This window comes from Carex rostrata, chromosome 32 (assembly GCF_964058835.1).
Source record: "Carex rostrata chromosome 32, lpCarRost1.2, whole genome shotgun sequence".
Taxonomy (NCBI): domain Eukaryota; kingdom Viridiplantae; phylum Streptophyta; class Magnoliopsida; order Poales; family Cyperaceae; genus Carex; species Carex rostrata.
The window spans coordinates 4,535,371-4,557,470 of record NC_135949.1 but is presented as its reverse complement, the minus strand read 5'-3'; the positions used below and the strand labels follow the sequence as shown (position 1 = coordinate 4,557,470).

Genomic DNA, 22,100 nt, shown 5'->3' with positions numbered 1-22,100 from the left:
CTACGCTCCGAGTTTCGACGATACTGCACTTCCGGCTTCGATCGGCTCCGCTCGACTCTAGTTCCGCCCCTCTCTCATTCTCCTCTCCGCTTGAGAAGATAAAACCGAGAGAGGAGAGGATGTTGTGTCGAAAATAAAGACTACAAAAGAGTAGAAGAAAAGGAGTTCAATGGAGAAAGGAGGAATGTGTGGTGTCTCAACTTAATTTACTATTCTATTACAGCTTGGTTCATTTGAGATAAAACTTGGATGCTTATTCTCTCATATTTTATATTATGGTATTTCAGAAGGTCTTACCTAAATTATTTTATATTTTGTTCAGGTCACCGAAAGAAACGGCTAGGTTTGTTTCCAGCCTTCATTATATAACCAACATTTTCCCAAAATAACCTAGACATATCTCATATTAGCTTTTATCCTTTTATAATGTTCATTATGTAACCGAAGTTTCAACAGTAATATCAAAATAGCCATCCTAGTCATATAAGTAAGAAAAACCACAAAATTGCCAATACAGTACTAAAATTAAAAAAAAAAACATTTGCTATGTACTGAAGTCGGGCATCTCCAACTCGCTGAAGTCAGGCATCTCCAACTCACTGGTAATTGAGCATTCAGCAATCTCTTGTGTAGGACCCTCCATGTCTTTTATTGCTGTGTGAAGCATGGCAGCAACTTGTCTCATATCAGGTCTCCTCTCCCCTTCCATGAGCAAGCATGTTCTCGCTAGCTCCATCACTCGTTTAATAAGTCCCATGTTCTCTCCATCCATACTCATGAATGATGTGATGTGATCATCCAATATCTCCTCGGCTCTGTTGTCCTTCATAGCATACAAATATTCTGCTGCGAGGCTACAGTACTCCAACCCTTCCATGTAGAAGGCCTTCTTTCTGGTGAGAAGTTCTATGAGAACCACACCAAAGCTATACACGTCACTTTTTATAGTGAGTTGGCCAGTCTGCACGTACTCTGGGTCTAAGTAACCACGGGTACCTTGCACATGTGTCACAAATTCTTCATCATCCCCCGTTGGTGCCAAAACCGAAGCACCAAAATCAGACACCTTGGCCACAAAATTCTCATCCAAAAGTATATTGGAGGTTTTCACATCACGGTGAACAATGGAAGGGGATGCCCATGAGTGCAAATAAGCTAGTGCTTCTGCAGTCTCTTGAGCAATCCTTAAACGATTGTTTAACGGGATGCACGTGGCATTCTCCCCATGGAGGAGGTCAAATAGAGTTCCTTTGGAAATGAACTCGTAAACTAAGACTGGGATTTCCAATTCAAGACAACAACCGAGGATTCTTACTATATTTTTATGGTTAATTTGGGAAAGGATGAGAATCTCTTTACCAAATTCTTTTTTTTGCCTCTCATTGATTGTCTTGCATTTTTTTATAGCTACCTCTTTGTTATTAATGGTACCTCTGTATACTGTACCATTTCCTCCTTCTCCTACCACATTCTTTGAGTTGAAGTGGTCGGTAGCCTCTTTCAGTTCTTGTTCTTTGAATATTCTAAATGAAAATCCCTGCTCAGATTTCATCTTCTCAAGCAACAAATGACCTCCATATTGCCGAAAATATTTCTCCTTGATTGTAGTGATTTGTCTTCGTCTTTGATAGGCCCAATACACCAAGGAGCTGGAAAGAAATAGGATAACAATACAAATACTAAGTCCTGCAAATAATTAAATGAATATTAGTTCAACTGATCAATCAATTACTTTTTTTCTATATAAACTAATTCAATTGATCAATTACTTGAGTTATTGAAATTAAAATTTGTTAAACTTACGATTATTACAAAAAAATTTGAGTAAGTCTATGTAGAGTGGAAAAAACGTGCTGTGCCGTGTTGTGACTTTGGTCTCGTGCCGTGTCGTGTCGTGACCAAGTAAACAGTGATATGTGCCATGCCGCACCGTGACCAAAATATTGAGGGATGGTCACGGAATGCGAATCACACCATGACTCACGTGCCGTTCCGTGACGGAGCCGGCTCCGGCGTGCCATTTTTCCCACTCTAAGTCTACGGTACTATACATAGCACAGATTTGGTCTGTATAATGGATCAATATTTCCATTTTCAAAGTCCAAAGAATCAATCTGGACAGTTCAATATGATCTCTATATGAATATGTACATGTAGATCAAATTTTACATTTTTTAGAAATATTTACTATATTCTTAGATAGGTAGAAAATCACTTGATCTAAAAAGTTTAGACCATTCAAAATTAGTTATTTTATACCTATCTAAAAAATTAGTAAATAAAATTTTAAAAATTTTGAAATTTAATCTGGGAGTACATTTTTGTATGAATAATGTGTTGAACAGTTCAGATTGACTATTTGAACTTTGAAATTAAAGATATATTGATCCATAGTACGGACCAATCCGCACCATGCATAGTACCATAGCCTCACTCATATACTTTCTGTATTCATTATTTAAGAATATTTTATGGAAAGATAAGAATTGCATACCCAAAACGAAACCAAGCGGAAATGGTTTCTTGCAACCGCTTCCGTCTTTTCTTCCATCACCAGTCATTCCTGAAGGGCAACCACATGTGAAACTTCCCTCTGTGTTGATACAGTATCTAATACAGGGGTTCACATCCGTATACTGACATTCATCAATATCTACAGAACCAACAAAATATATACAATAAGCTATCAGAGAAAAGCAAAGTAAAAACCATTTTGTCAGAATTATTATATGCTGTTTCAAGCAATGTTAATTTGCTTGTGCTGCAAAATTATGTATTATACCTGTGCAACCTTCTTGGGCATAGGGATTTCCTTCATATCCTTGACTACAGTTGCACAGATACCCAACCATCGACGGTGAGTTATAGCAGTGACTATTTTTTTTGCATGCGAAGGAACCAATGTCGCTCCTAATAGAAGCTTCACATGACTTGTTTCCGATTGCCCAATCCAATTGTATGATGTAATCGTCATAGGACTGTGGATCTGAAAAATTGAAGTCATGAAAGAGAAACCCGCTCTGGTTTTGTTTTAAATCATCTCTTTGAGCAAAAAATGCTGCACTGCAGTTGATAAAATTTGCAGTTAAATTCGATATGCTGAATCGAGTAACTTCAAGATCAAAGCTTTTTAGAGTGCCTGGAAGAGCAGCTTGGCAACAACCTAGGCCAGAGCAAGAGTCGCCTAAGGAAGTATCATGAGTGCCACAAAAGGTGGCACAGCCCCGAATCGCTGTCTGAATTTCTTCTTGTCTTCTTATCGAGACTAAATTGTTGCAGCCAACAACGGTGAGAATATTGTATTGGTAAGATAATGCAAAAGGAGTTTCATCTAAGTTAATCCATCCGGATCCTTTAGATTCCATCCATATACCATTGGCACCTAAACACCTTGTATAAATCGGTCCCGCAAAGATATTTATGTAGCCTTGTAATGATATTTCTTGAATAATGTAGGGTTCGTTGGAAATGGACAAGAAGGGAGGAGAAAGCAAGGGATCCAGCTCCTCGGGGCAGCCTATCTCGAAGCCTGGTAAGGCGATGCCAACAGTGCCAAATGGGTATGGAACGGAGCTACATGTTAGGGGGATGGAACCATCAGCATTCGGTAAAGAAGGATTGATGTATGAGGATGAATAAAGTGGTATGGATGTTAGTATGAACAATAGTAGTAGGAAGAGGTGGTTCTTTAAGGGCATGGTTGATTTCTGGAGGAAATTAGATGCTTTTGCTTAAGAATTCAATGTAATACATCTACTCACTGCATATATGGAAACAAGGAAGACAACATGTTTGGAACTTTATGTACTTTGCATTTCCTTTCTTTGATTTGTTGACTTTGGAGTCAATTTCAGTATGGTTTGTGGTCTCTTAATTTTTCTTATATGTAACTAATTTATTTTATATTTTTGCTTCACATATATAGAGGAGATAATTTGTTTGTGCACAAATTAGAAGTGAGAATTAGTCTTGGCTGAATGGTCCTCGTCAATGGTCTAAGTCTAACTGGCTATTTTTTCCACACAAAAATGGACTACTTTAAATGAGAGAACTTTGATTGCTCAACTTAGCCTCACCAGCTGGTCAAATTAATGTTAGTAGATGGGTGAATTGAAAACTCTAGCATTTCTGTCCACTTAGGTTCACAACGTGAGCACTACTACAAAGAAAAGCCAAGTCAAGTCACTAGTTGCCTACAAGTCAAAGTCACTAGGTTTCTATATGAAACGGGCTATATGCCAGAATTTCCAAAAAATAGTTGCCTACAAGTCAAAGTCAATATTTCATGGACTCCGGATTCTATATAACAAATTAATCATATGAGCTTTATCATTTCCAGAATCTGTGTCCTCTTAAAGTGTATTAACAAATGTAGAAAGTTCTTACGTGGTTGTCTAACAATGACTATTTAATAAATTACAGAATTAGTTAACAAAATATCATATACAATTGGTATTTATGAAAATTGCAATTTATAAAGTCTACATGTTTGAGTATAAAAAATGATAATGCAAAATGTAATACAATTTATACTTCACCGTATCCTAATTTGGATAATGGTCATTTGTTTGTTCATTTTCTGATTAAGTATCAACTAGGCTTGTTCTCAAACTTTGAGTGTTTTGTTCGACAATCTCAACCGTTTAAATACGTTCTGCACGAAGCACAACGCACAAATAATACTGCTTCTCCGTTATCCTCGATTAGGAACTGTACACGTCGGTCACACAAATAGGGGTGTCAATGGTACCTTTTTAGCCGTTTACCCAACCCGTATCGTATTCGATAAGGCAGGTATGGATAAGTTTTTTTTTCGTCAGCTTATTGGGTATGGGTATGGGTAAGAATTTTTTTTCGTTAAATAAATGGGTAAGGATATGGGTAATGACTATTTCGTACCCGTTACCCTATAGGGTAATTATAAAATCCAAATATATATTCAATTCAATTTCCAACCCACTTAAATGTATATTCAATTCAATTTCCAACTCACTTAAATGTATATTCGTGTTTTTGAATTTTTATTCTTTATAAAAAATAATTTAGTTGGATTGCACATTTGTTTTATTTTTTTTATTAGAAATGCAATTATATGTGTTAAAATGAATGAGTTTTTGATGTTTAATTTGTAAAATACAATAAAACTAATTATTATACTAGTATTATCCGTTATTCACCCGCTACCGTTTCGTTATCCGATAATACTAATGGGTAAGGGTAGGGTAGGGTAAGATCAATTTTTAATGGGTATGGGTAGGGTATGGGTAAGGTCAATTTTAATAGGTATGGGTATGAAAATGTTTCCACCTGATCCGTACCGTACCCATTGACACCCCTACACACAAAAACTGAGATATCTCAGAGGATACGCACTTAGCATTTTGCTATGCAATTTCAGCGGCACAACAGTCTGGATTTTCTGAGGCAATTCTGAAATGCACCTTACACATCTAGGCCCTGTTCGACGGCCTGCTAAGGAATGAGAATGGGAATGGGAATCAATAATTTTGAACTAATTTTTACTGTTCATCATGGGAAAAATAACTTGGCTCTGAGTGAATTTTTTTTCCCACGATGAATAGTAAGCTGCCGAACAGGGCCCTAGTGTTGTATTTAATTCGAAAGTATGTTCAATTATTTTGGACCAAAATTAGCGGAGACCATATTTTTCATATTTTTCATATGATTATATATGTCATATATATTTTGAGTACGAGATTATCTATTTTACATATTTAGGATTTATATTGTTGTGTCTTCATTGTTTAAATGTTCTTCAGTCATAATTAAATTTGAACGTGAACTTAGTATATGATTATGTCAAAAAATTTTTGAGTGAGTCTATGGTACTATACATAGCACAGATTTGGTCCGTATAATGGATCAATATTTCCGTTTTCAAAGTCCAAAGAATCAATCTGGATAGTTCAATATGATCTCTATATGAATATGTACATGTAGATCAAATTTTATATTTTTTAGAAATATTTACTATATTCATAGATAGGTTGAAAATCACTTGATCTAAAAAGTTTAAACCATTCAAAATTAGTGATTTTATACCTATCTAAAAAAATAGTAAATAAAATTTAAAAAATTTTGAAATTTAATCTGCGAGTACATTTTTGTATGAATAACGTTTTGAATAGTTCAGATTGACTATTTGAACTTTGAAATTAAAGATATTGATCTATAGTACAGAACAATCCAATCCGCACCATGCATAGTACCATAGCCTCACTCATATACTTTCTGTATTCATTATTTAAGAATATTTTATGGAAAGATAAGTGTTGCATATCCAAAACAAAACCAAGCGGAAATGTCTTCTTGCAACCGCTTCCGTCTTTTCTTCCATCACCAGTCATTCCTGAATGGCAACCACATCTGAAACTTCCCTCTGTGCTGACATCTGAAACCACATCTAATACAGGGGTTCACATCTGTATACTGATCGACATTCATCAACATCTACACAACCAACAAAATATATACAGTAAGCTATCAGCTATCAGTTGTTTTATTACCAGATGGTCAAATGTTAGTAGATGGGTGAATTGAAAACTAGCATTTTCTGTCCACTTAAAACTACAGGTCTACAACGTGAGTACTACTACAAAGAAAAGCCAAAGTCAAGTCACTAGTTGCCTACAAGTCAAAGTCAATATTTCGTGGACTCCGGATTCTATATTTCAAATTCTCTATAACAAATCATATGAGCTATATCATTTCCAGAATCTGTGTCCTCTTAAAGTGTATTAACAAATGTAGAAAGTTCTTACGTACGTGGTTGTCTAACAATGACTATTTAATAAATTACACAATTATTTAACAAAATATCATATACAATATATTGCTATTTATGAAAATTGCAATTTATAAAGTCTACATGTTTGTGATAATGCAAAATGTAATACAATTTATACTTCTTCATCCAAATTTGGATAATGGTCATTTGTTTGTTTGTTATAAAGCCCACATGATATTTGAGAAACGACATACCTCACCCAGATCCAATTGGGTCCAAGTAAATGACATGAACTGTTGGTACCAGTGCTCCTTGAAAATGTGCCGCATTATTTCTATGAAAGTAAATCATGTTTCAGTTGGTACCAATTTCTACTAAAGTAATTTCAATAATCATCACTATATATATATATATAAACCAGTTACATAATAAAGTGAAGTAACTTTACATACTTTAAAGATGAATTGTTTCTAATTCTTTTGTTTTCATTTTGTAATGTCAAATACAAGGACATGGTACCAGACATATCCAATACCAGTACCTTCTATTTATATTAATTCATCCTAAAATCAAATACAACTGATTATATATTCATCTTCCAATTTTAAACACCCATTTTCTAACCAAACCTATGGGCTCAGATGCAAGTCATAAATTATAACATTCTTAATTTAATTAACTTGAGATGATTTCTTGCCTTTCCAAGATATGATCATGCCTCAGCCAGAGCAACATCTAATTGCATTGCTCAAATGATAGAATGTTGTTTACAGGTCAGAACCGGAAAAAACCGGATTTTGAAACAATTAATTTACTTGGAATGTCATAATCCAAGAATCTAAGAATCCAAGAATTGAACAATTGAACACTTACTCGAGCTTTGGCATCATCAGGGCTGAATGTAACAGTTCTCTGATAACACTTTGTGGCCCTCTATCTGTCGCCTGCCACCTGTTTGTAAACATGCCCCACAGAACGAAATACATGAGCATAATTGAGAAGATAGAGATGATAGGAACTAACGAGATAATAGTGACTGGAAAGGTTGGTTGGATCGGCGTCAAGATCTGGTCTCCGAGGGTATATCTCTCTCCTTAGTCCTTACCGTCAAGAGCACACCTCAACAGACTCCCCGACAATCTAACCTGACCGCGTCACTCCGGTCTCACTCTCACTGGTCGTCGAGCTCAAGTTCTAATTATTCCGGTTTATTAGTACTTATTATTATTGAAAATTTCTGATAAAAGGAATTTATATATTTTATTGATTATCAATCATAATTTACAAGGTACAAACCTACTGCTATTTATACATACATAGGCAATATAGCCGTTTGAGCTAACTAAGGAAGATAATTACAATTAATTAATAGAAAGAATATAGAGCGGATCACGGGACAGATTGTGATCTTCTGGAAATGGAAATAATACAATCACATGAGTGAGAATTACCAGACATCAAGTTATGCCAGCCAAGGAAGAAACGTCAGGGAAGGAAGGGTTGGAATTTGGGTATAATGTGCAAATTTCCAACATGCTTTGATAGGTGTCCCCAAAAGGTGCATCTCCAATAAATATGTGCTAGTTATTTTCAACACTCCCCCTCAAGTTGGGATCATATAGATTGATAGAACCCAACTTGTGCAAGATAGTTTGAAAACTTGATGCATCTAAAGCCTTTGTTAAAATATCTGCCAATTGATCCTTGGAGCTAATATAAGGTGTTTCAATCTCTTTTGATTGCACTTTTTCTCGTATGAAATGACAATCAACCTCAATGTGCTTTGTACGCTCATGAAACACCGGATTGGATGCAATGTGTCTAGCCGAGTTGTTGTCACAATGCATCTTCATAGGTTGATCATTTTTAACTCCCATGTCATTTAGCAATTGTTTTAGCCAAACTAACTCACTTGCGGTTGCCGCCATTGCTCGATATTCCGCTTTGGCACTTGACCTTGCTACGACACTTTGTTTTTTGCTTTTCCAAGTTGTAAGATTACCTCCAACAAATGTGCAATAGCCGGTTGTCGATCGCCGATCGCAACTTCCCGCCCAATCCGCATCGGAGTAACCTACAATGGTCAAATCATTATTTTTCTTAAACAAAATACCTCGACCAGGCACTACTACAGAATAAGTGATTGTACACGGACATAAATAGGAGAGCTACACGGATTTCTTACCGTGTGGAATGTGAGGGTTTAGAAATCCCTGAATATTTACACACGGATATTTACCCGTGTGCGATTATCGAGAGCTACACGGATTATTACATAAACAACCGTGTACAAACGCTTGCCAGCGTCGCTCTCAAAATAACCGAGCTACACGGATATTTACATAAACAGCCGTGTATGATTACTCTTTCTACGCGGACATTTAGCTAAATGTCCATGTACAATTACTCTTTCTACACGGATATTTAGCTAAATGTCCGTGTAGCTCTCTTATTTTTTTTATATGTTTAATTTCTACACGGATATTTAGCTAAATGTCCGTGTAGCTCTCTTATTTTTTTTTTATATGTTTAAATACCTTTCTACACGGACTTTAGTTAAATGTCCGTGTAGAATTGTTTTTTTTTTCAATTTTTTTTAATGTTTAAATACCTTTCTACATGGACTTTAGTTAAATGTCCATGTAGAATTGTTCTTTTTTTCCCATTTTTTTTTTGTGGCTAGCTTCTAATTTTGTTAGCCATTTAAAATTAGAATTCCAAAACAGAGAAACATTAAACAGAGGTCTTTTAAACTCATAATTCCAAAACTATACAACAGTATAAATAATTTATGTACACTAAATTATACAAAATTATACAAATCCATATTGAGCATTACAAAATTTAAATTGAAACTGCCTTGTCCACATACATCTGACATCGTCAATTTGCTCCTTGGTGTAACACTTTTGCTTTGGTCCATACTACAATTATAATTTGGTATTAGTTAGTAACAAGAAAAGGTAGAAGATTACAATTCATGCAACATATATATATACAAAGCCTTTTGTACATGCAATCTCATGTGATAAAACATAACATATACTCCTTAGGATCCAATACAATGTTTGTATAAAAGTTATATCCTTACCACTTAGTAACCACATGATCAAGCTTTGGCCCAAAATTCAGTAAGTTGGGCTCAAATTGCCAAAACTCTTGGTTATGATCTAGTTTGGACCGAAATTTCATACAAACTAAGGCGTATTAGATCCAACATATCAAAAAAGGAGTTCCCATGTGATCCATGACATGATGCCTCTTGGTTAAAGGTCTCCAACATATTGCATCTCCAATAAGAATCCATTGATCAACATATATGTGCATACATAATAGGGAATAAAAATTCTCCTTTAAAATTTTCATCCAAAATTATAAGAAAATATTTGTATATAAAATTAGTTGAATCTGTCTAGCTTTTATACGAACCATTGAAAATCAATTTCGTAAAAAAAATTTATTGCATCTTATATGAATTTACGATGGCTCTGATACCAAATGATAGTCTTAATAATTCATGACGTGTTTTGCAATTAAAAAAACACAAGCAATCCATAATCTGTAAATTCAAAATAAAATAGCAAAGTAATTTAAATCTTACAGTTCTGAAGTGCAGACATCTTTAGGCGGAAGCGTTAGTACTGATCTTCAACGATTTTTCTCAGATCTGATGATGGAGACCTTAGACGTTTTCTTTACTTCTCACTTTCAAAAAATGGTCCACATTACACTAATTATTTACATTATCTTAATAAATCAAGCATGCATGCATTAATTAATAATTGACCTAAATAAGCAATAATAAGCTAGTAACAGAAAAGAGAAATATATATATATACATGACTAAGCTTAGCAAGATAGAGAGGAGAAATACAAATTAACTTCAAAGATCTCAGATCCTAGCTCTTTGTTCACAGAAATCAGAATGAAACTTCTGGAAGGAGAGAGAGAGAGAGTATTAATTGATCAAAACGGCGCTGCTAGAAGGAGGTCTTTTATATAACCAAAACCCTAGAATAACCTTTCTACACGGATTTTTTACTTAAAAATCCGTGTAGCTCTCTCAAGGCTTTCTATACTGTTATTTAAACAAAAAACCGTGTACAATTTTCACCTTTCTACACGGCTCTTTATTAAACGTCCGTGTTGCTCTCTCAAGTTTTCTACACTGCTATTTAAACAAACATCCGTGTACAATTCTTACCTTTCTACACGGTTCTTTAATAAATATCCGTGTAGCTCTCTTAAAGCTTTCTACACTGTTATTTAGATAATAATCCGTGTACAGTTCCTAATAAATGTCCGTGTAGCTCTCTCAAGGCTTTCTACACTGATTCTTTAATAAACATCCGTGTAGAGATCCTACAAATATTTCGGGCTTCCAAAAAATTACAATTTCTCCACGGTTTTTAGGTAAAATTATCAAATCCGTGTACAATGTGCAGTGTACAATGACCATTTTTGTAGTAGTGAGGTGAACCCTTAAGATATCTAAGAATCCGTTCAACAGCATCCATATGACTTGTCCGGGGAGCATGCATGAATTGACTTACTGCACTAACCGCGAAAGCAATGTCGGGTCTAGTGACAGTTAAATAAATTAATTTACCAACAAGTCTTTGAAATTGGCCAATATTCTTTAGGGGTTCACCATCCTCGAGATTTAATTTTTTGTTAATTTCCATTGGAGTGTTGAATGGTTTAACACCTAATTTTCCTGTTTCTTTTAATAAGTCTAATGTATATTTTCTTTGTGAAATGAACAAACCTTTAGTTGAATAAGCTAATTCAATTCCTAAAAAATATTTAAGTTGACCTAAGTCTTTAATGTCAAATTTATTTTTTAAATGACGCTTAATTAACTCAATATCTTCGTCATTACTTCCGGTAACAATTAAATCATCTACATATACTAATACAATTGTTGTTGAGTTTTTGTTTATTTTAATGAACATGGATGAATCAGCCGAGCTTTTGGTGAAACCAAATTCTAAAAGAGCATAACTAAGCTTGGCATACCAAGCACGTGGTGATTGTTTGAGACCATATATGGACTTATGCAATTTGCATACCAAATGTTTGTTATTTTCTTTTAGGTGGCCCGGTGGTAGGTTCATATACACTTCCTCATCTAAGGTTCCTTGCAAAAATGCATTTTTAACATCCATTTGGTACAATTTCCAACCTTGATTTACTGCAACCGAGAGCAATACTCTCACCGTACTCATTTTTGCAACTGGTGCAAATGTTTCTTTGTAGTCTATGCCATATGTTTGTGTAAACCCTTTTGCTACTAACCTAGCTTTATATCTCTCAATTGAGCCATCACTATTATATTTTATTTTGTAAACCCATTTGCATCCTACGGATTTTTTATCTTGAGGCAATGTAACAATGGTCCAAGTTCTATTTTTTTCAAGCGCATGTAATTCTTCTTCCATTGCTTTTTTCCATAATGGATTTTCAATTGCTTCTTGATATGTAGTGGGCTCATATTGATTTGATATAGAGCTTAAGTAAGCACAAAAATTTTGTGAAATATTTCCATATGACAGATGATCTTGAATTGGATATGTAGTTGTATGATATGTTACAAAGTCATTTAGCCTTGAAGGAGGTCTAGTGGAACGAACTGACCTTCGTAGCGTGTTTGTATTTGTAGTATCACCTTGAGCTTGTAGATTGTTACCTTGATCTTCATTTTCTTCAAGTTGAAGTTCTTCAGTACCTATCTCATGATTTACACCTTGCTCAAAAATTGTTAGTTGTGGTCTAGGTTGTTCAAAACAAGTCAGATCCTTTATTTGATCACTTTCTTCTTGTTGAAAAAATGGTTCAAATTCAAAAAATGTAACATCTCTTGATATGTGTAATTTTTTATTGATTGGGTCATAACATTTATACCCCTTTTTAATGAGTATCCTAAAAATATGCACTTTGAAGCATGCTTGTCTAATTTATCCCTATGTTTATTTTGAATGTGTATAAAGCAAGTGCACCCAAATATACGTAAATGATCTAAATTTATAAATTTATTATTCAAAGTCTCTAAAGGTGATTTATCTTGTAAAACATTGCTTGGTGTTCTATTAATTAAATATGCTGCAGTAAGAACAGCTTCGGACCAAAATAATTTTGGAACATTATTTTGAAATAACAATGATCTAGTTACCTCAAGCAAATGTCTATTTTTCCTTTCTGCAACTCCATTTTGTTGTGGAGTGCCAACACACGTTGTTTGATGCACAATGCCAAGATTTTTAACAAAATCTGAAAATTCTTTGTTTATATACTCTGTTCCATTATCAGTACGTAATATTTTAATGCTAGTATTATATTGGTTTGATACCAAATTTACAAATTCTTTAAAAGTACTAAATACTTCTGATTTTTCTTTTAATAAATAAATCCAAGTAGTGCGAGAAAAATCATCGATAAATGTAATAAAATATTTAAAACCATTGTATGAATCAATTGGAGCTGGACCCCAAACATCCGAATGCACTAGTTCAAATGATACATTTGTTTTATTTTGAGAATTTGGAAAAGGAGATCTTGTTTGTTTTGCAAAACGACAAACATCACAACAATTATTATTTAAATTTGGTAGCACAAAAAGTTTCTCTAAAACTTTATCAGAAGGATGACCTAGTCTATAATGCCATAGTTTATCTTTGCTAGTACAAGAATTTGCAATATGAGCATAATTAAGTGAATCTAAAATATATAATCCATCTTGTAATGTTCCCTCACCAATCGTCTTCCCTGTAACTATATCCTGAAATATTACATTATTGGGTGAGAAAATCAAATTACAATTCAATTCTTTTGTAATCTTACCCACGGATAATAAATTAGAAGTCAAGGATGGTATATACATAATATTTGAAATATTTTTTGAGAAAAAATTAGTTTGTCCTACACCATTTATTGGGACCTTAGTACCATTTGCCACTGTTACAAATGATTTATTATTATTATTATTTGAAATTTTTTGCAACAGTGCTAAATTTCCAGTCATGTGGTCTGTGGCACCCGAGTCAATTATCCAATAATTTTTATGAACCACAGATAATGCAACAACGCCTCTGGAATTTTCAGAATTGATAGAGTAATTAAGTATAGGTTTTGCAACAGTTTTTGCATTTTCTAAAAATTTCAAGGGCTTGTCACAAAAATTACCATTATCATAATAAAAATTACCTTCTCCATGCTGGCTGCGCTCATGAGATGTTGAAAAGTTCAGTGCCTGATTAAGTTCAGTTAGATTCGCTTGACCGAGCTGCCCCGTCTCACCTAGGCGTCGAATTAAATCACGCAAAACAGATGTGATAGGTTCGTTTGCACTGGAGGAGGCTTCCGCTAAGTTTCCCTTCGCGGCTCCGTCCGAATTAGCCCTATCTGACTGATCGCCTCCAGTCACTTTCTTCTCCTTGTTCGGCCTGAGGTGTGGATGCAAATTCCAGCAATTTCCTCGCTCGTGCCCACTCTTGTTGCAATAATCGCACTTCAGATTGCGCATCTGACCACTTTTTCCTCTCCCCCTACCGCGACCGCCACTCGGTGCGTATCGATTGTCACTATGGTTCACGGCTAGGGCACTCCTTTCTGTTTCAATGTTAGTTGAGTTGTTCCCTTGATTCATCAGCTTTCTACGACTCTCCTCTCTCTGTACCAAGCTTATGGCACTAGCAAACGAGGGTAATTCGGGAGAGAGGAGAATTGGACTTCTTACTTGTTCATATGATGAATCAAGGGATGATAGAAATAAATAAACATTTTCTTGGTCTGCTCTTTTTTGTAATTCACCCAATTCAATTGTCGGAGGCTGGTAAACGACAAGCTCTTCTAATTTTGATTTCAAAGATCCAACATGTTCAATAATTGATTGGTTTGGTTTTTTCTTTATTTGAAGTAAATCTTGTTTCAATTGGAAGATATGAGCATAATTATTTTGTTGACCATACATTTGTTTGATTCCTTCCCACATATCTTTTGAGGTGTTAAATGCAAGCATAAACAAGTTAGATATGCTTGGTTCCATTGAGTTTAATAACCAAGTCATAATCAGGTTGTCAATTGAATGCCACTCTTCCAATTTGTTTTCAAAGTTTGGATCTTTGCCATCAGATATAGGAAGAGAAACTTTACCGTTTATCCAGCCAATTATTCTTTTTCCATGAAGCGCCATTGTCACTGAACGCGACCAAGTTAGGTAGTTATCGCCATTGAGCAGCGTGGTGGAGAGGCGCAAAGAAGAATCAACAGATGAGTTTCTGTATATGCTCACATTTCCAGGGTTGGTGCTTCCAGGATTATTGCTTACACCTTCAAGGGTTGGTGGTGTGTTGTTAGGAGGGTTCGACATCACTTATCTAGATTGCTACACCAATTTTGTGAAATAAGCAGACTCAATTAGTCTGTGGTTCAATATGCTCTGATACCATGAAAATTTCTGATAAAAGGAATTTATATATTTTATTGATTATCAATCATAATTTACAAGGTACAAACCTACTGCTATTTATACATACATAGGCAATATAGCCGTTTGAGCTAACTAAGGAAGATAATTACAATTAATTAATAGAAAGAATATAGAGCGGATCACGGGACAGATTGTGATCTTCTGGAAATGGAAATAATACAATCACATGAGTGAGAATTACCAGACATCAAGTTATGCCAGCCAAGGAAGAAACGTCAGGGAAGGAAGGGTTGGAATTTGGGTATAATGTGCAAATTTCCAACATGCTTTGATAGGTGTCCCCAAAAGGTGCATCTCCAATAAATATGTGCTAGTTATTTTCAACAATTATAATCCCACCAAGTCAAACTAAAAATAGTTTTAACGGTTTAAATAGTTTATTTTCAATTCATTGGGTGTGCAGGTACTGGAGCTGGAGCCGATGGATCCGTGAAGGAAGCATTATTAGAACAAACCAGAGTTACAGGTAACAGGTTGATTGCTAAGTTAGTACGCGTTATGCGTACTAATTATCATTTTAATAATTTGATTTTTTTCATCTTGCAGAATTTACCAAATAATTTGTTTATAATCAAAATCATATTTTTAATTAAATTAGAAAATTTTATGTACATATCTCTTTGAAAATTTGAAATTATGTACCAAACTCATAAATTTACTCATTTTGTTGTCTTTTCTATTAAAGATCATTATAAAATACTTATTTTATTCTTTATTAAAAATTAAAAATAAAATTTAGCCTTTGTAAGGAAAACAATTAATAACAACCCGGGTAAAAAAATCATTCTTAATTATATTTTAATTTCTTACGTAAGATTTCACTAAACAAGTTTGTTTGATTTATTAATAACAACATTTGCATATATCATTTATTAATAACAACATTTGCATTAACGTTTATTACTTTTTTATTTAATGCTTTTCTTAAAGGCTGTAGCCAGAATCTAAAAAATAAAAAAAAAATAAAAAAATTTTGGTATTGATGTCGTTTATGAAATTTCAAAAAAAAAATTTGGTATTTGATCTTTTTTAGCCTGTAAATGATTGGTGAGCGTATTTGACCGTTTATCATCTACTATGAGTGAGGTTGTATTTACCAAAAAAAATTCGTCTGTATTTAAAATTTGAACATAAAAAAGGGTTAATATTTTATATATCTCTTCTCCTATATTATGCATGTTAATTTATGTTGAGTGTCCTTATTCTGCAACAGCTGCGATTAATTGATCTAAATTCGAATTGAATCTGAACCCTCTAACAAAATAATCTGTCTGATCAAATATATTTATTTTAAATGTAGGAGTTTAAATTTAATTAAAAATATAACCGCTACTCTATACAATATCTAAGTCAGCGAAACATTTCTTTCCTCCGTTTTCCCCCTTACGCTCGAAAATTCATCCTCTCCTTTTCTTCACATCGAACCTTATCGACGAAAGAAGTTTCGTCTCCGACCCCCCTACGCAAAGAATTCGTATCCTCTCAGATATCTCAAACTTTGCGTGACTTTATGGAATATCCCAACCATTTAAATACGTTTGCACGAATCTCAAAGCATACATAATTCTGACCCCTACATCACCCACGAATCTCAGAGGATACGGACTCCTGCGCAAGCCCGTCTCCCGATCCAAACCCTAGACCCCCGCCTCCCCTACCTCTCCTCTCTGCCTCTTCCTTGGCTCTTGCTCACCCCTCTCCCTGCGCTTGTGCTCGGATCGAGTCCGATCGATCCAGTCTCATCTTCTCTCGTTTTTCTTTCTCCTCGCATCTCCTCTCCCCTTTCTTTCTCTCCAAAAGCAAAGCACCCCACCTGATTTCTCTCGTTCTTTCTCGTTTGATTTCTCTCATATCTTCCTTGGGAAAAACAATTTTTTGACCCCAAAGGCGATCGCCAATCGAATCAAAGCCAAGGGTTTGCAAAAGCTGCGATGGTACTGCCAGATGTGTCAGAAGCAGTGTCGAGACGAGAATAGTTTCAAATGCCACTGCATGAGCGAATCCCATCCGCGCCAGATGCAAATCTTTGGCGAGAACCCTGATCGAATCGTCGACGGTTTCTCCGAGGAGTTCGAGCGGACCTTTCTCGATCATATGTGCCGCTCCCACAGCTTCTCCCATATTGCAGCCACCGTCATCTACAAATTCAATATCAATGATAGGCATCATGTGCACATGAATTCCACAAAGTTAGTTACTACCATAATTTATTAATAAATCTTTTTTTTCCCCTGTTCTGTGTAGGAATGGTAATAAATTATAAGTGAATTCATTTGAGAATATTTCTAATTCTTTGATTTTTCTTGCTAAATACCAATCATTTACACAATTGAAGTTAAGTATTATCTGCTATATAAAGTATTTAAGTGATTGGAGCCGAGTCGAGGAATATTATATATGTTGCTCAACCAAAACTGAACTCATCTTTATTTATTTATTTTTAAAAGGCACAAGGCCCATTTCATTTAACATGAAATAGAGTTTAACTTACACCAAATATCTGCCATTATCTACCATATGGTAAAGTTTGTCTCTACTCTCAAGCTACATTGCTGTGGGAGGAAAATATAGTCATCAAGGAACCAAAATATTGCTGTAAAGATAGACTATTGTAAGTTTTAAGTCGTTTGATGGGCGGTAAAACTTGTGGCAAATTCTATCATCGTTCATGTACATCATATAAATATAGATTATGTCACATTTTAGAAAGTCAGGTTACAAAATTACCAATTATTTTTTCCAATTGTCAAGGTAATGGATCGCCATCTGTAGTAGATACCCTCTTTGAGATGTTACTTCAAGAATATCATAGATGGCGCTGTTCAGCATCAGCCTTAAAATTTCTCATACCTAAGCCTGCTTTTGTCACTGATTTAAATAACTATTTTATTTGGTTCAGGCCACACAACAACTGCAGAGTAAGAATACATCGGGCCAGCAGATCACTCATAGTCCGATGGACATAATATTGGTGGGGGCCGCAATGGACATTTACCAGAGTCTGATGAAGAACCTTGACACTGAGGGAGGCTACTACTTGGTCAATGCCATTTGTAACCAATTGCGCTATCTCAACAATCACACTCTTTACTTCTCTTCCGTACTTCTCTCTCTCTGGGCTGAAGCAAGCAGTGTAAGTCTTCTTCATAATTTAGCTGTTCCATTTCCGGTTCACTATTATTTATTCTTTTTGACAGAAGTTTTATTATGATATCACCTACCTACCTAAGAAAAGAGATAGACAGATAAAAAAACACTATCTTTAAGCATGTTGACAAACACAACAAAGAACCTGAGAATTTGGGGCTGTAGAGGAACATATTCTTTTTGGCAGCATGATGTGATGTTTTTGTGTGTTTTCATACAAGAATTTGCAGTAATAAATATGAAATTGCCCCTGTAATATCAAACCAATGGTTTCTAATTTAACAAATACGGATAATATTCCTTGTTGTCGTCATACAAAGAATTGATTCAAGAACAGAAAACAAGGGTGCTGTTGGAATGTCAGATAGTTAGTTGGCCTTACCCCTGGGTACTTATCATCACCTTCATGGAGATAACCATGTTTTCTTCCTTTCATAATTAAGCTAGCATTCTCAAAATTGTTTTTCCTGGAATATCTGTTCCAGCTACTATAAAATTCCTGTAGTTTTTAACCATGGTTAATGTATCAGAGGAGTCCTTTCTGAGAATATCTAGGCAGTATTTTATATGGATACCTCTTAAAAAAAATATTTTGTGGTTTATTTGTTTCAATACTTTTGGATTTTGTTAGTATTTGAAAGCAATTAAGTTCCATTTTAGCTTAAAAATGTTATTGAAAGCTAAACTATTATAACCATGCATAGATATTATTAAATGTTTTCAGAACAAATTTTAGACGTGTTAGCTTCCTGATATTGTTTCCAAATATGTGATCTGTTTCAGTTCTCTCTTTTTATTATTATTTTCCTTTTTCGTGGGAAAAATTGATTAATGAATACGTTTGTATTTTTGGTAGTAAACTCATATATAAGAGACATTTTCCTTTAGAATAGTATAATAAGACATCAGAGATGTGTTTGTGTGTGTTGTTTTAACATGCATTGCCCTAAATTGTGATACATTGTCTCAAATATATCCAGAAAAGTTTGAAGTCTAATAATTTGGATTTATGTATTGTTTCTCTTTTTTCCTTTTAGTTCTGAGGCAAGACCAAGAAAGAACAGGATAGTAGAAGGCACCAGTTGCTGATGAGGAAGTCGCTTAGAAAGCTGCAGATAAGGTCAGTGACTCTTGTTCATGACATGTGAGATATAAATAGGTTGAGTTAGTGAAGAATACGTTTAATACACAAAAAAGAAATTGTGTTCAAGTTTGCAGAATACGTTTAATACACAAAAAAGAAATTGTGTTCAAGTTTCTGCAGAAACTTTTCTAGACAGAAAAAGAAGTAATTTTCTCTAAATAGATTGTGTGATTGGTCTCAGTTCATTATAGCATGCATGCCAGATTTATCATTTGCATAAATGACGAGCAAAGAAGAAGAAATATCTTGTTTTCAAGAAGAAGGAAAATTTTAAAGCCTCTCTTAGTAATTTTCTCTATATTTTGTGTTTTCTTGCAGAGGTGTTGCTAACAGATCCGACCAAAGAGAATGTGGTACCAGTGGTGGAGGGGCTGAGGAGAAGATTACCACATTATGTTGTGCAAAATGATGCAGATGCATTCGAAGAACATGGTTAGTGATTACAATTGCATTTATGCCATTATAGTATTGGTTCGGAAAATTGTATCATTGCCACTGTACTGGTACACATATTTCACTCATATAAGCTACCATACCAATGAAAATCCGATAATTTATTTCAATAGAGAAAGGTAACATGAAAAAAATTTACAAAACCTCAATGAAAAAAATGGAGAAAGATAACGGAAAATAAAAATGATGGTGACGATCAAATGGTTACAGGTGCTCCTGTGGCAAACAGCAACTGAGGCACTTAAGTGACATGTTATCCGTTTTTGGAATAGAAAATAAAGTGCTTTTTCATTGAAATGTTACAGGAACCGAGACAACACCAAAGAAGAGAGCTGTTGCAGCTTCTTCAAACTAAGTTATATTTTGGATCTCTGCACAAAACTCAGATGCATTCTGTCTTGATTCTGTTTGGGATTTGCGAAAATCTGTATTAGTTTTTTTAAGAGGATAGTAACTCTCATTTGTTTATTTTCTGCTCCATCACAAAAGTTTTGACTTGCATGAATTTTGGTCAATTTATTTCTATGCAAGTGTATGTGTTGCTGTTTCGCCAACAGTTGGTTTGTTGTTCAAATCGTGGTTGTATATATAATATATTCCCATTGCAATGCACAGATACACGATACTAGTGTGTGTGTGTGTGTGTGTGTATTCAAAGAGACTAAAAGAAATGGAAAAGAAGACGTAACAAACAACGTACCTTGTGGCATCAAAAGAATAATAATTATTAGTTCCGGGCATATCAACAAGTTTGGGATTTGAGAAAATTATCTACATAATTTGAAAATAATTAATTTTTATAATTTGGAAAAATATAATAAAATTTGAAGTTCTAAAAAAAATTAAAATTATGTGAAAAAAATTAAGGATGGCCATATGGAATCTGTTTAATTTGTTTGTTGGTCTAATAAAAATACTTGATAATAATTCATATATTTGCAAATTTTGTCACTATGCACATGAGTAAATCGTGAGCTCGTGACCATTTTAGAATCAAAATACAAAAAGCATAATAATGAAAAAAACTAAAAAGAGTAAATATACCATTTGATATAAATGGAAACACAAAATCAACTCAAACATGAACTTTCCATGTAATCCCAACATACATTATAATTAACATACATTAAAACAGGAACATAAATAACAAGAGAAACCTATCACACATGCACAAAGAAGAAAAGAAGGAAGTAATCAAGCATGAGGCTGAACGTAGCATTTCAATTACGAGGATTATCTATACCTTCAATAGTAACATGCTCTAGGTGATGAGGCTTTTTGAGGTTCGGGCATAGAACCACACGCAGAGTGGCAAGTAGTGACATACCCGTTGGTTTCACCTCCAAATTCTTCAAGTTCAACTTCTTAAGTTCCATGATCTGCAACTGTGGAAATCCATTTGCAGAACAAACCATTTGATCCCCTGTGTATACTCCATCTTGTAAGCTCAGAAATTTCAGGACTTTCAGTCTTTCTAGCCTTGGCATGGGGTCTTCCTTCAAACCAGATTTGGTTAGGGTGAGCTTTGTAAGGTTTGGTGGGAATTCAACATTATCTATGAACAGTTTTCGACAAATCATCCATTCTCCCTCAAATTTAATAGACATCACCGTCGTAAGGTTTGGAAAGGCTCTACAATCAACAAACTCAGGTGGTACAAAGTCCCCTGTAATTGCCATCGAGATGAGATGATCCATGCGACTCAAAAGGATAGAAATAGGTTTCCAATATGGATTAGACTTGCAATTTGGACTGTTTGTATTTGAAAGTGCTAACTTTCTTAGATTGATTAGGAAGTTCGGAAATTTTTCTATGTCTAGCCATGACTCAGGAACCCCAACTGTTTTCAGGATTTGTAGGTTTGGGATATTTGCTTTAGAGGGTGGGCCTTTGATTTGAGGACTTGGATTGACATATACGTGACGAAGTGTTGAGACGTCCCATATGTATTCAGGTAGGGTTTCTATTGGTGTATCCCTAATATCCAAAGTTTGGAGTTGATATACCTTCCCTATATATTTAGGAAGATCATATATGTTATTACCCCTCAAGCGTACATATACTAGATAACTGTCCTCGTGTTCACAATTCCATAATACTGGGATTGGGGATTTATTCAA

At 34.7% G+C, this 22,100-nt stretch overlaps 2 protein-coding genes and 1 long non-coding RNA gene across 4 annotated transcripts in view; 1 reads left to right on the top strand and 2 right to left on the bottom strand.

The window, feature by feature from the left end:
• Positions 1 to 475: 475 nt before the first annotated feature.
• LOC144548085 (wall-associated receptor kinase 17-like) lies at positions 476 to 3,895 on the bottom strand. The gene is made up of 3 exons (XM_078296766.1): positions 2,783 to 3,895; positions 2,495 to 2,653; positions 476 to 1,686 (listed from the first exon to the last, which is right to left on the bottom strand). The coding sequence occupies exons 1-3, from the start codon at positions 3,696 to 3,698 to the stop codon at positions 545 to 547; spliced, it is 2,217 nt and encodes a 738-aa protein (XP_078152892.1). The 5' UTR covers positions 3,699 to 3,895; the 3' UTR covers positions 476 to 544.
• Positions 3,896 to 9,475: 5,580 nt separating this feature from the next.
• Positions 9,476 to 10,460, bottom strand: LOC144547712 (uncharacterized). Its single transcript, XR_013509138.1, has 2 exons — positions 10,350 to 10,460; positions 9,476 to 9,672 (listed from the first exon to the last, which is right to left on the bottom strand). It is a non-coding gene; the product is annotated as an uncharacterized LOC144547712 (long non-coding RNA).
• Positions 10,461 to 16,852: 6,392 nt separating this feature from the next.
• LOC144548125 (uncharacterized) overlaps positions 16,853 to 22,100 on the top strand; it is an 80,164-nt gene continuing 74,916 nt past the window's right edge. The window contains exons 1-5 of one of the 2 annotated variants that reach the window (XR_013509250.1): positions 16,853 to 17,425; positions 18,136 to 18,369; positions 19,421 to 19,503; positions 19,848 to 19,959; positions 20,286 to 20,515. Coding sequence is in view for 1 of the 2 variants with exons in the window: in XM_078296816.1 (XP_078152942.1) it covers positions 18,193 to 18,369 (177 nt within the window). In the remaining variant the exon portion in view is untranslated. Of the gene's footprint in view, positions 17,426 to 18,135; positions 18,370 to 19,420; positions 19,504 to 19,847; positions 19,960 to 20,285; positions 20,516 to 22,100 lie in introns of those variants that run through there. The other variant, XM_078296816.1, reaches the window with a different exon arrangement.

What these genes read in the sequence shown, in the direction of transcription:
- LOC144548085 (XM_078296766.1), bottom strand. Translation starts at nt 3,698, where the DNA reads ATGCCCTTAAAGAACCACCTCTTCCTACTACTATTGTTCATACTAACA. An exon ending in TGCCCAAGAAGGTTGCACAG is followed by an intron (nt 2,654 to 2,782) that starts GTATAATACATA and finishes TTGGTTCTGTAG; the next exon opens with ATATTGATGAATGTCAGTAT. An exon ending in TCCGCTTGGTTTCGTTTTGG is followed by an intron (nt 1,687 to 2,494) that starts GTATGCAATTCT and finishes AATTATTTGCAG; the next exon opens with GACTTAGTATTTGTATTGTT.